The sequence below is a fragment of the Chrysemys picta genome, chromosome 11, assembly GCF_011386835.1.
Source record: "Chrysemys picta bellii isolate R12L10 chromosome 11, ASM1138683v2, whole genome shotgun sequence".
Classification (NCBI taxonomy): Eukaryota; Metazoa; Chordata; order Testudines; family Emydidae; genus Chrysemys; species Chrysemys picta.
Window position 1 is genome coordinate 73,695,073 of NC_088801.1, and position 13,547 is coordinate 73,708,619.

The 13,547-nt window shown below is 47.4% G+C and overlaps 1 protein-coding gene across 2 annotated transcripts in view; it reads right to left on the reverse strand.

The window, feature by feature from the left end:
• Positions 1-1,364: 1,364 nt before the first annotated feature.
• ASB18 (ankyrin repeat and SOCS box containing 18) overlaps positions 1,365-13,547 on the reverse strand; it is a 51,917-nt gene continuing 39,734 nt past the window's right edge. Inside the window, exons 5-6 of one of the 2 annotated variants that reach the window (XM_024109239.3) lie at positions 10,958-11,071; positions 1,365-3,664 (exon numbers count right to left, since the gene is read on the reverse strand). In XM_024109239.3, coding sequence (XP_023965007.2) covers positions 3,479-3,664; positions 10,958-11,071 — 300 coding nt within the window. In that variant the 3' untranslated portion in view covers positions 1,365-3,478. The remainder of the gene's footprint in view (positions 3,665-10,957; positions 11,072-13,547) is intronic. The other variant, XM_005292108.4, reaches the window with a different exon arrangement.

Consider the following 13,547-nt stretch of genomic DNA (forward strand, 5'->3'; position numbering starts at 1 on the left):
ATTTGGTCTAAATGAAATTATTATGAGATGGATGCAGAACTGGTTGAAAGACTGTACTCAAAGAGTAATTATCAATGGTTTGCTATCAAACTGGGAGGACATATCTAGTGGGGTCCTGCAGAGGTCAGTCCAGTACAATTAAGTATTTTCATTAATGATTTGGACAATGGCATGGAGCGCACGCTTATAAAATTGGCAGATGACACCAAGATGGGAGGGGTTGTGAGCATTTTAGAGGACAGGATTAGACTTCAAAATGACCTTGGCGAATTGGTCTGATTTCACCAAGATGAGCGTCAATAAAGACAAGTGCAAAGTGCTTCACTGCGGAAGGACAAAATCAAACGCACAACTACAAAATGGGGAATAACTGGCAAGGTGGTAGTATGGTTGACAAGGATCTGGGGGTTATAGTGGATCACAAATTGAATATGAGTCAACAATGTGATGCAGTTGCAAAACAGGCTAATATTCTGGGGTGTATTAACAGGAGTATTGTATGTAAGATATCAGAGATAATTGTTCTGCGCTACTTAGCGCTGCTGAGGCCTCAGCTGGAGTGCTGTGTCCAATTCTGGGTGACACACTTTAGAAAAGATGTGGACTAATTGGAGAGAGTCCAGAGGAAAGCACCAAAAATGAAAAAAGGTTTAGAAAAACCTGACTTATGAGGACTGGTTAAAAAAAACTGGGCATGTTTAGTCTTGAGAAATGAAGATAACAGTCTTCAAATATGTTAAGGGGTGTTATAAAGAGGACTGTGATCAATTGTTCTTCATGACCAATGAAGGTAGGACCAGCAATAATGGGCTTAATTTGCAGCAAGGGAGATTTAGGTTTGATATTAGGAAAAGCTTTTTATCTCTAAGGGGAGTTAGGATCTGGAACAGGCTTCTAAGGGAGGTTGTGGCATCTTCCCCTCAAGGCAGTTTTTAAGAACAGGCTGGACAGACACCTGCCAGCGATGATCTAGGTTTACTTGGTCCTGCCTCAGCACAGGGGATTGGTCTTGATGACTTCTCGAGGTCCCTTTCAGCCCATTTCTATGATTCTATAAGGCAGTTTCCCCCAAACTGGGGTTGCCGCTTGTGTAGGGAAAGCCCCTGGCGGGCCGGGCCGGTTTGTTACCTGCTGCATCTGCAGGTCCGGCTGATTGCGGCTCCCACTGGCCGCAGTTTGCCGCTCCAGGCCAATGGGGGCTGCGGGAAGCGGTGCGGGCCGAAGGATGTGCTGGCCGCCGCTTCCAGCAGCTCCCATTGGCCTGGAGCAGCGAACCGCAGCCAATGGAAGCCACGATCGGCCAGACCTGCAGATGTGGCAGGTAAACAAACCTGCCCGGCCTGCCAGGGGCTTTCCTTACACAAGCGGCGTCCCAAGTTTGGGAAACACTGCTATAAGGCATTAGTTTTTAACAGCTAGGGTAATTAACCACTGGACCAACTTGCCATGGGTTGTGGTGAATTCTCTGTCAGTGGAAATCTTTAACTCAAGATTGGATATTTTTCTAGAAGACGTGCTGTAGTGCAAACTGGAATTAATTCTGGCAATTTCTCTGCCCTGTGTTATACCGGAGGTTGGACTAGATGATCACAATGCTCCATTCTGGCCTTGGAATCTCTGAGTTTATCCCCACGTACTGGGTGAAATCAATGGGAGTTTGGCCATTGATGGCAATGGGGCCAGGATTTCACCCACAGTGTAATGTTTCTTTGCTGTAGGCTGGGATGCTTTCGAAAGGAGCCTAAGGGAGGTTAGTGCCCAGTTCCCATTGGAAGACGTGAAATAATGAAACTCATAGGGAGCTGGACACGTGACTGCCCAAAACTCCTTTGAACATCCCTGCTCCAGTGCCTGGATGTAAGAGGGTTAAAGAGAGAGCAACTGCCATTAGTTTAATGCTCCATGTTTTGGTCAGATCACTATTATTTTAAAGTTATATTATATAGAATTAGAAAGGATCCTAAATGTTTTCCCTTAATTTTCAAATGAACACTTCCCAGCTGTCCTGCGTTAATCCATACCAGCGTGATTGGAGGGGCCCCACCATGTGACTAGGGTCAGTGCATCGTGACACATGCTCAGAGCAGAGCTGCACTCATATGTGGTGCCAAGAGCATCTTTGGAGATACTGCAAACTGCCTGTGGTAGGATGGAGCCATTTTAATTTTAATATAGGGATGAAAGAAAAAGTTTATGTGTGTATGTAGTGTAGCCAGCTTTCAGCCAGCAGCCTGTTCTTTAAAGGACAATTAAAATGCTAATAGGTCTTGTCTCTATTTAGGCTTATAAATAAATAAATAAATTAATGGAGATATCCCATCTCCTAGAACTGGAAGGGACCTTGAAAGGTCATCAAGTCCAGCCCCCTGCCTTCACTAGCAGGACCAAGTACTGATTTTGCCCCAGATCCCTAAGTGGCCCCCTCAAGGATTGAACTCACAACCCTGGGTTTAGCAGGCCAATGCTCAAACCACTGAGCTATCCCTCCCCCCTTGGAAGAATTAGATTTTTATTGGCAAAAGTCAGTAAATGCTGATTTCACCATACACACACAGAGTGATGAAAAAATATTTCCATTGATAATAATCAACATTTACAGATAGGTAAAGTAAGACAAATGTTGCTTGAGAACTTATTAGAGTCAAAGTCCAGCGATTTAGAGCTTTGAATTAGGCTTGTTACAAATGGACTAGCAAATGAATAGTAAAAACAGGGATGATTTCCAGTTTTAAGGCTTTGTATATTTTGACATGGGATGTTGACAATTTGTGCTTGAGTGGCTTATAAAGCTTTGACTTTTTGAATCTTATCAGCCGCTGCCATTAATTAATTGTCTGCCCCCGCATAATTTCCCGCAACTTTGAACATTTTAATTGATAAAAAAGTGCTTAAAGTCCATAATTTGGTTAACCATGAAAATTTACATAGATGAAAATCTAAAAAGATACTCAAAAATAAATATTGATATTATCTATCAAAATGGTAAAAAAATAAAAATAGAATTCTGCCAAGCCTTTCTATATTATAGATTATCCTCATCAGTTCCAGCATTCGGCCAAAGGTTACAGCAGTGACTCTATTAAGGGCCAGATTTGGCTTTCTTTACTCATGGGAATAATACCACTGAAATCATTAGGACTGCACATGGGTTAGATCCTGCTGATGCTTACCCCCATTTAACATTCTGCATCTGCGTCGTCTCATTGACTTCAATAAAGTTTTTATAACACATACTACTCATGTCTGTAATATGCTTATAACAGTTATTACTCATTTGTTAACCCTTTATAGACTATTGATAAGTGTCACCTTAATAATGTGGTTAAAAAACATTCTATACAAAGTTTCAACTGAAAGCAAATGTTTAAGTTACAGTGTATATCCCCGAAAAACAGTTATTTATAATAGAAATGACAGATCCTTAATTCTAAAGGCACACACAAAAGATACTGTAATACACTGCGGAGGATCAGGTAGTTCAAAGCAGTATTCCTTCAGGTTCCAGCAGCAGGTAGTTTTGTAAGGGTTTGGGCACAGGTAATGAGGGGATAAGGTAGTGGCATTTGCTGCCAAACTTTTTCCGAATGGCACAACGGCACAAATGTTGCAGACACCGAGGTGTGCATGACAGCATGAAAAAGGATTCATAAAAGGGCAGGTGCATCTGTAAAGCAAGAGAGAGTAAACCTTGAATTCAAGTTTTTGGATAGGCGAGACAAAACAGAGCATTTTCAAACTTTGAAAATCAATGGCATAATTAGATTAAGTAAGGTAACATAACTACTGAAACTTGTTCGCACGTTAAGAAGTCTAGGTATTGGTAGGATTCTCTGAGATGAAACACAGCTATAAAAGTAATTCCCATCTGAAAGGACACACATAAAATTTCTGCAGGTACAACACCTCATTGTGGAAGACAGTTTTATTTTTTAGTGATTTTAAATATACTTGACAGTAGAATTCTTCATAAAGCATTAGCATGCTGACGCGAAGTATAGGAGACATGGAGCATCTAAGATGGCTGCTCAATCCTTGGTAGAAACAACTGCAGAAAGCACAGAGAACAGCCCTTAGATGCCAGTTTTCTTTTTTCTTTCCAAGTGTGGCTGGGGTAGATCTACAAGGATCAAAGGCTGTAGCAGCAATCAACGACTACCATTGTAGTGCTCATTGCCGCATACCTATATGCTGCCATTCACCAGTTGTGAACATACAAGGGTGAGATTTTAGCTGGGCTGAGGCCTGGTCTCCCTGTCTAACAATTTGATGTGCACCCAGAAAAGGAAGGGGTGGATATTTTAAATGTTGTAGCCCTAGGTCTTCAAAGGAGTTTGGCCTCCATTGACTTTGTGGAGGAAGGCTGGGGGTTTGCACTTTGTAAACCCCAGCCTTGTCCCACAGCAGTTAGCTTGGCTCTTATGACCCGAGGACACAAAAAACACAGACCTGAACTTGGTGAGCTAAGCAGCAACTCCGTTAGTGGAAGGAAGCAATAGAAATAGGGGGTGACGTACTGCATCCATTCAAAGCCGTTCACAAATACACCAAGCAACAGATGATAGATCACGGCTGTGGTTACAGGAGCAGTGCAAAGAGACTGAATGCTGCCATAAAGGGGCAGCTGATGATTGCCCTGGTATGGGGCATTATCCCAGACCCTCCTGGCCTCCTTAAAAACAATGAGGCATCCGGTGGCACCTTAAAGACTAACAGATTTATTTGGGCATAAGCTTTCATGGGTATTTCATGCATCTGAAGAAGTGGGTTTATTACCCACGAAAGTTTATGCCCAAATAAATCTGTTAGTATTTAAGGTGCCACCGGACTCCTCATAGTCTGTATCCACAAAAACAAACATGGGTACCCCTGATACTTGCCTCCTTAGGCAGGGGGCATATTGGGGCAGTTCCAGGTAGGGTGACCAGATAGCAAGTGTGAAAAATTGGGACGGGGGTGGGGGGTAATAGGAGCCCATGTAAAAATAAGCCCCAAATATCGGGACTGTCCCTATAAAATCGGGACACCTGGTCACCCTAGTTCCAGGTAATAGGGGACATGATGGGGACAAGAGAGGGAGGGGCCAGAGTGCAATTTGCTTCACTGAGCTCTGGCTGAAGGAACAGCCCCTAGGGAACAATTCTGGCTGGTGCTAGCTAGAGCTGTGCGGTGGCTTCCTGGGACTGGGAAGGGTGTAACGGTGGCTTAGAACCACTCTTGCCTTCCTTCCCTGACCGATGCCAAGTGTGAACTCAGAATATTTGAGGACTGTCCCACGGTGGCACTGGCAGGACTGAGCAGGGAGAGGGGATGCGAGCACATCTCAGGGTAAATCGGAGGTTTGATTGTAGCATGGGTAGGCAAACCTGGGTGTGCTTTAATCTAGCTAGCATGGCAAAAATAGTGCCGGTGAAGGTGTGATGGCACATGAGTACAGATTCAGGGTCCCTGGGCAGGCATGTACAGCTCACACTGTTGCATCTACACTCATACACACCGACTCCGTGGGTGCTCCAGCCCTGGAGCACCCATGGGGAAAACATGGTGGGTGCTGAGTACCCACCGGCAGCCCCCCTATCACCTCTCCTCCACCCCCCAAGTGCTTCCCGACCACCATGGGCCCCATGGATCAGTGCCTCCCCCTCCCTCCCTGTGCCTCCCGCCCACTGCAATCAGCTGTTTCGCGGTGTGCAGGAGGCTGGAGGGGAGGAGCGAGGATGGGGCACGCTCAGGGGAGGGGGCGGAACGGGGCGGGAAGAGGTGGAGCGGGGGCGGGGCGGGGGTGTGGCATTGAGGGAAGGGTGGCGTGGGGGCGGGACCTGGGACATAGCCGGGGGTTGAGCACCCCCTGGCACAATGAAAAGTCAGTGCCTGTGTCTACACTGCTGTTTTTATCCCTGCTAGCTAGATTAAATCTGGTACTGGTATCCCTAGCTGAACTGCAATATCATCTTAGGCCTTGGCTACACTTGCGAGTTACAGCGCTGTAAAAGCTCCCCCAGCGCTGTAACTCACTCCCTGTCCACACTGGCAAGGCATTTGCAGTGCTGTATCTCCGTGGTTGCAGCGCTGCATGTACTCCACCTCTCTGAGAGGAATAGTGAGTATTGCGCTGCAGCGCTGCGGTGCCAGTGTGGCCGCCCAATGCTCTGTGAATGGCCTCCAGAATTATTTGGCAGTATCCCACAATGCCTGTTCTAGCCACTCTGGTCATCAGTTCAAACTCTACTGCCCTGGCCTCAGGTAAACAACCATGTGACCGACCCTTTACATTTCCTGGGAATTTTAAAAATCCCCTTCCTGTTTGCTCAGCCCGGCGTGGCGTGGAGTGCTATCAGCGAATCTTTCCAGGTGACCATGCCGCCACGCGCCAAGCGAGCCCCAGCATGGAGCAATGGCGAGTTGCTGGACCTCATCAGTGTTTGGGGGGAGGAAGCTGTACAGTCCCAGCTGCGCTCCAGCCATAGGAATTACGATACCTTTGGGAAGGTATCAAAGGACATGATGGAAAGGGGCCATGACCGGGACGCCCTGCAGTGCAGGATTAAAGTGAAGGAGCTGCGGAGTGCCTACCGCAAAGCCCGCGATGCAAACGGCCGCTCGGGTGCTCCCCCCGCGACCTGACGATTCTACGAAGAGCTGGATGCGATACTTGGGGTTAACCCCACCTTCACTCCGAGCACCACCATGGACACTTCAGAGCTGGTGTGCGGGCGGAGGAGGAGGAGGAAAACAGGAGTGAGGGTGGTGGGCCGGATGGAGACACCCCGGAATCCCTGGGTCCATGCAGCCAGGAGTTCTTCTTGAGCCAGGAGGAAGGTAGCCAGTCGCAGTGGCCAGTACTTGGTGGAGAACAAACAGAAGAGCAGGTTCCTGGTAAGCATTTTTTTTTTTGGGAAGGAATTTTTTCGGTGCGGGCTCTTTGGGAGAGGAGGGTTAGGCATGCATGCCTAGATGCGGAATAGTGCATTGATGTGGTTTATCACATCGCGGTAATCGGCCTCGGTAATCTCCTCGAATGTCTCATCCAGAACGTGTGCAATGCACTTGCGCAGGTTTATCGGGAGAGCCACCATGGTCCTTGTCCCAGCCAAGCTAACGTGTCCGCGCCACTGTGCTGGGAGGGGCGGGGGGGACCATTGCTGCCCACAGGCAAGCTGCATATGGGCCAGGGCGGAAGCCGCATTGCAGTAGAAGACCCTCCCTTGCTTCCCAGGTCACCCTCGGCAGCGAGATATCGTCCAGGACGAACTCCTGTGGAAAATGTTGGGACAGTGTTCAGTGTAGGTGCCCCCTGAAGCTGTTGGCTCTCCCCAAGGCACAGAAACCCAGAGGACAGTGCAGCCCTGAAACAATCAGTCCCCCTTACTCACCATTTTGAGGCTCCCCTGGGATATGTGTGCTCTGTTTCGGATGGGAAAATTATGCTATTGTGTAGACCCTGTGTGTTTTCTACTCCTTAAGTGCGGGGGGGAATCATTACTCTGTCTGGAATAAACAATGTTGCCTCTGTTAAATGTTGCATTTTGCCTATACAGCTGCATCAACCTTGAGATCTCTGCCATCCCACTTATCGCCTGCTCAGAGACTGCAAAGACTCAGGAAGAGACCGCGAAAAAGCAAAGAAGACATGCTGCAAGAAGTGATGCGGCAATCTATTAAAGAGAATGAGAAAGCACAGGACTGGAGAGAGAGAGAAAGCAGGATCTGCCCGGAAAACGCAGCGCCCCGGCGGCAAAGCACCGCACACTGGCAGCAAAGCACTGATAGGCTCAGAAGCATCCTGGAGTGCCAAGCAGACGCTATCCAGGGGCTGGTAGCCATGCAGAAAGAGGAGCAATACCAAAAACACAAACACCACCCCCCCTACAGCCCTTGTCCCAAAACTCTTTCCGTTGTGCCCCACTGTCACCTCCAACCCACTTTCTCCAACTTCCGTGTTCTTCACGCCACCCGCTGCCTCCAACACCAGTATCTTCACCACCCAGCCCTGAAAACCACGACCCTTACCCTCTGCACTCAACCCCCATCGCCATGCAGTATAGCTATCCTGAAGTGCAGCACTCACTGCACAGCACACCAGACAGGACATACGCGAATCTGTGATTGTACTGTTCCCCACTCCACCCCCTTGTTTCTTTTCAATAAATAATTTTTTTTTCTTTTCAATAAATGGATTCTTTGGCTTTGAAAACATTCTTTATTATTGCATAAAGTAAAAGACTCCTTAGCCCAGGAAAGAAACAGGCACTGCAAGTCTGCTTGTCTGCTTAGCAAACACTGATTCCTAAAGATTGGAACTACTGCACTTCACTCCTGTGCAAGGCACCAGATATCACTGCTGGTTTTCAGCCTCAAATTGCGCCCTCAAGGCACCCCTAATCCTTGCAGCCCCACGCTGGGCCCCTGTAATAGCCCTGCTCTCTGGCTGTGCAAATTCAGCCTCCAGGTGTTGAACCTCGGAGGTCCATGCCTGAGTGAAGCTTTCACCCTTCCCTTCACAAATATTATGGAGGGCACAGCACGCGGATATAACCGCGGGGATGCTGTTTTTGGCCAAGTCCAGCTTCCCATACAGAGATCGCCAGCGGCCCTTTAAACGGCCAAAGGCACACTCCACAGTCATTTGGCACCGGCTAAGCCTGTAGTTGAACCATTCCTTGCTGCTGTCAAGACTCTCTGTGCAGGGTTTCATGAGCCACGGCATTAACGGGTAAGCGGGATCTCCAAAGATCACAATGGGCATTTCAACTTCCCCTACCGTGATCTTCCGCTCTGGGAAAAAAGTCCCAGCCTGTATCTTCCTGAACAGCCAAGTGTTCCAAAAGATGCGTGTGTCATGCATCTTTCCGGGCCAGCCTGTGTTAATGTCAATGAAACGCCCATGGTGATCCACAAGCGCCTGGAGAACCATAGAGAAATACCCCTTCCGATTAACGTACTCAGATCCTAGGTGGGGTGGTGCCAGAATAGGAATGTGCGTCCCATCTATCGCCCCTTCACAGTTAGGGAACCCCATTTGTGCAAAGCCATCCACTATTTCCTGTACGTTACCCAGAGTCACGGTTCTTCTGAGTAGGATGCGATTAATGGCCTTGCAAACTTGCATCAACACGATTCCAACGGTCGACTTTCCCACTCCAAACTGGTTTGTGACTGACCGGTAGCTGTCTGGAGTTACCAGCTTCCAGATTGCAATAGCCACCCACTTCTCCACTGGCAGGGCAGCTCTCATTCTCGTGTCCTTGCGCCGCAGGGTGGGGGCAAGCTCCTCACATAGTCCCATGAAAGTGGCTTTTCTCATCCGAAAGTTCTGCAGCCACGGCTTGTCATCCCAGACTTCCATGACGATGTGATCCCACCACTCGGTGCTTGCTTCCCGAGCCCAAAAGTGGCATTCCACGGTGCTGAGCATGTCTGTGAATGCCACAAGCAATTTCGTGTCGTATGCATTACGCGGCTCGATAGCATCGTCAGACTCCTTACCCGCACTCTCACTGTCACTTTGGCTCTTAAGGAATAGTTCGATAGCCAAACGTGACATGCTGGCGAGACTCGGAGTCCGAACTGCTGAGGCGTATGCTGACATTTCCCGCAGACAGATCACACTGCACAGAAACCGTTGAAAGATGGCGCCAAAGGTGGATGGAAACAATGGGATTTCTGGGATGCAAAGTGATGCATCACGGGGCATTGGGACAGGACCCAGAATCCCCCACACCCACGCCCCCTTCCCACAACCCACGGCACCAGAATGGGAAAAGGTGCTCTGTGGGATAGCTGCCCATAATGCACCACTCCCAATAGTGCTGCAATTGCCACAAATATGACCACGACAGTGCGCTGGGCAGCTGTCAGTGTGGACAGACTGCAGCGCTCTCCCTACTCAGCTGCACGAAGTCAGGTTTAACTCACAGCGCTGTACATCTGCAAGTGTAGCCAAGGCCTTAGACTGTAGTGTAGACGTTCCCTGAGGAGACAGAGCAGGAGGGAAGGTGGCCTTGTGATTAAGGCTGCAGCTTGGAGACCGGGGTTGTGTTCCCAGCTCTGCCATGGACTCCTTGTGTACCATGCTGCCTCCAGCTTGGATCCGAAAAAGAATTGACTAGAGGATTCAGGTTGTATTTCCCTTTACTCTCAGCTATGCACTGCCCCGCCATTATTTTTGTTACTTTCCAATATTTAAAAAACCAAACAAACTGAAAATTAAAGCTATTCTGACTTTCTCTTATAACTGACATTGAGCTAAGTAAGGCAGGCTTTGTACAGACTGTCACTATGGAGAAAACGGGAAAGAACATTCAAAACAAGTGTTCGGTTGTTGGCCCTTTTGACTGTAACTTTGTATGCTTGGCTTTGCGTTGACCATCGCAACTCATTTCTCTGTCATCCGTGCAGGACCTGCAGGGAAGTGATGTTACAAATGCACCTATCGGTTACCACGTTGGGCCATATTGTGCTCTCACGCCGGTGTAAATCAGGAGTAACGCTTTTTGAATGGATGGCGTTAATCCACTGTATAACTGCAAAGATAAAACTTAGGACTGGTCTATATAAAACGTTCCCAGAGTGAGCATTCTTTTTTTAAGGTCAGTTTGAACATATTTTAACCTTCATTTTGGAGTTGCTCTTTTCCATTTGCGCCATACAGGAAACTGTACTTGCCCTGGATGCCATTTGGCTATTTTCATTTTTAGAGCAGGCTCCCAAGCAATTGGGTGCAAAAGCAGGGACTTGATTTTTCCTTGCCTTGCACCTGGTCTGGTTATTGACATCTGTGCAGGGCAGGTGGACGAGGCACCATTCTGATATGGGAGTGGTGTGGGAAGGAACTTGCAGTGCTCAAAGTCTCATGGTGGCGTGGCTTCAGGTCTTGTGGGATATCAGCCCATGTCTTGGGAGGCAAAACTACGCCACTGGCTATAGGCATATCTAAGAAACCAGCCCAGAGCTTTCCTACCTGAAATATCTCCTCTGGAATAGCCTCCCGCCACTGCTCAGAGATGGGGACTTGAGAGTAGGAATTGAAGAGGATTTCAATGATCTCTGGCACTGATGCACAAGACCTCAGCACCTAGAAGAACAAATGCAGAGTGATGTTGTGAGATTTCACGGGGGGTGATGTACATGCCTCAGTACTGAGGCTCTTCAAAAACTCAAATATGGACGACTAGAGGTTTCACTTTTCATCGTGTCACTAGATGAAAGGATCAGAGGTTCCGCCAATGACAGCCTAATTGTCTGTGTGACCCACTTAACCAAGGCAGTCCTTGGGAATGGTGCACACCATATTAACAGAAGTTCTGCTCTGTACCAAGTCCCTAAATCTCCTTCATATGCAAAAACCAGTGGAAGGCTTGCTTTTAGTGTGAGGTTATTTTCACTGGATGCCCCATTTGCTTTTTGTTTACACTCTTTGCTTGTACATGATAAGCCAGGATAATATTTTCTTTATGGTTTGAGGTAAAATCAATGAAATGCAAAGCTATAGCAAGACTACTTTGATGACAAAAATACAAAGTTGATCTGTCATGGCTCTGTGATAGATAGATAAGTAGGTAGATAGATAGATAGATAGATAGATAGATAGATAGATAGATAGGGCACTCTGTTTCTTAGTCTCTACAACAAAGCTAGTTTCAGCCTATCCAACTTTTGCCCCCTTACCCTCCTATAGACATCATACACCCATCACCACGAAACATTTCAATGTTCATTACTCCAGGCAGCAAGATCCCAGTGAAAGGTTACCCCCTCTCAAGTCAGATTGAATTTGAGCACTTTCACAGGGCATCAAAAAGTCATCCCTTTACAAAGCAAAGTACTCTGGGTAAAATTTTAAAAAGTGTCTAACTGACTTAGGTGTCTAAGACCAATGGAACATTCTCAGCAGGATATAAACCTCTCTGATCACTGAACTAAGTTTCCAACATGTTTTTAATTAACATAAATATGGAGGGCAATAAACCCCTGCACTTTTGAAAACTTTATCCTCTGACTGCATGTGACCAGCATTGCTCATTAAAACGTGATTTAAAGCCACATGATATGTGACGCTAAGGGCCTGATCCTGATAGGCACTCAGCACCTCTCAAGGTCAGGCGGCAAAAAATATACGGGGTGTGATTCACCACCATGTGACTTAGGCTATGTCTACACGATGTGCTGCTACAGCCGTGCCACTAAAAGGTGCGCAGTGTAGCCACTGTTTGTTGGCAGGAGAGAGTTCTCCTGCCGACAAAGTGCTGTTCACACCGATGCTTTTCGTCAGCAAAACTTTTGTCATTCAGGTGCCAGTGTAGACAAAGCCTTCGTGGAGGCACACCAGCCTCAGACTGAACTAATACAGTGCTGAACTGGGCACATCAAACAATCACACTGTACACAGTTGTTCACATGAACTCTTAGTGTAACTGCACTGACTTCAGTGCCGTTACCCCAGGGAGGAACATCACAGATTTGGAGACAGATGGTTAAATAGAACAACCCAGCCTTGCCTCCTTCCCAAACCCAGAACTATTTGTTTATGTCAGGGGAGCTGATGGTCCTTTAAGTCCCCAATGGAACTAATTAGCTGCCTCCCAGGGTTCAGGTCATAGCTGCAGGTCACCTGGTCCTTAGATCAAAGGCCAACAAGCAGCTAAATGGGGACTGAGCTCCGGCTGTTTGCTGGGAGCAGGTAAGCACCTGCACAAGGCCCCTAGCTCAGGCGAGAAGGCCCTAGAAAGGGGCCAAGCAGTGGGACGTGGTTTATCTATGTAATTTATCTTGGACTTTTGTTTTGTTTTGTGAAAGACACTGACATTCTGTTGCAGTTTGAGAGCTTTTATTTGATGCCCTGCCTGGCTTAGAGTTTACTAGCTAGATGCTCCCAGCTCTGTCGGTTCTACTTACACATGTGTGAGCACAGAGTGGCCTGTGTACATGGGACAGAGTTCATAACACAGAAGCCTTCTAGGGCCAGGTTAATATGTAAGGTAACTCCGTTTTCTTCACTGGCGTTACCCAGAGGAAATGTTTAGTCCTCAACATGTAAGTTAATTGAATGCATGTTGGCAACGTATTTCAAGTTTGTACCCTGTTTTGGGTGCTGGATTCAAATGACGAGTTTCTAAAGAAAATGATGTAAACCTACCGCAAGAAATGTTTCCTTCTCAAAATGGAAGCTGAGAGTCGCTATTATCGCGCTGGGGAACATTTTCCAAAGTGCCTCTGTTGATTTAGCTCTTCAGGCCCATTTTCAAAAGTGACTTAGGAACCTTCATCTCATTGCAAATCAGTGGAGCTCAGGTTTCTAAGTCTATTTTGCAACGCTCCAGTGACTTGCAATGAGGTGTAAGTTAAGAACATAAGAATGGCCGTACTGGGTCAGACCAAAGGTCCATCCAGCCCAGTATCCTGTCTACCGACAGTGGCCAATGCCAAGTGCCCCAGAGGGAATGAACCTAACAGGTAATGATCGAGTGATCTCTCTCCTGCCATCCATCTCCACCCTCTGACAAACAGAGGCCAGGGACACCATTCCTTACCCATCCTGGCTAATAGCCATT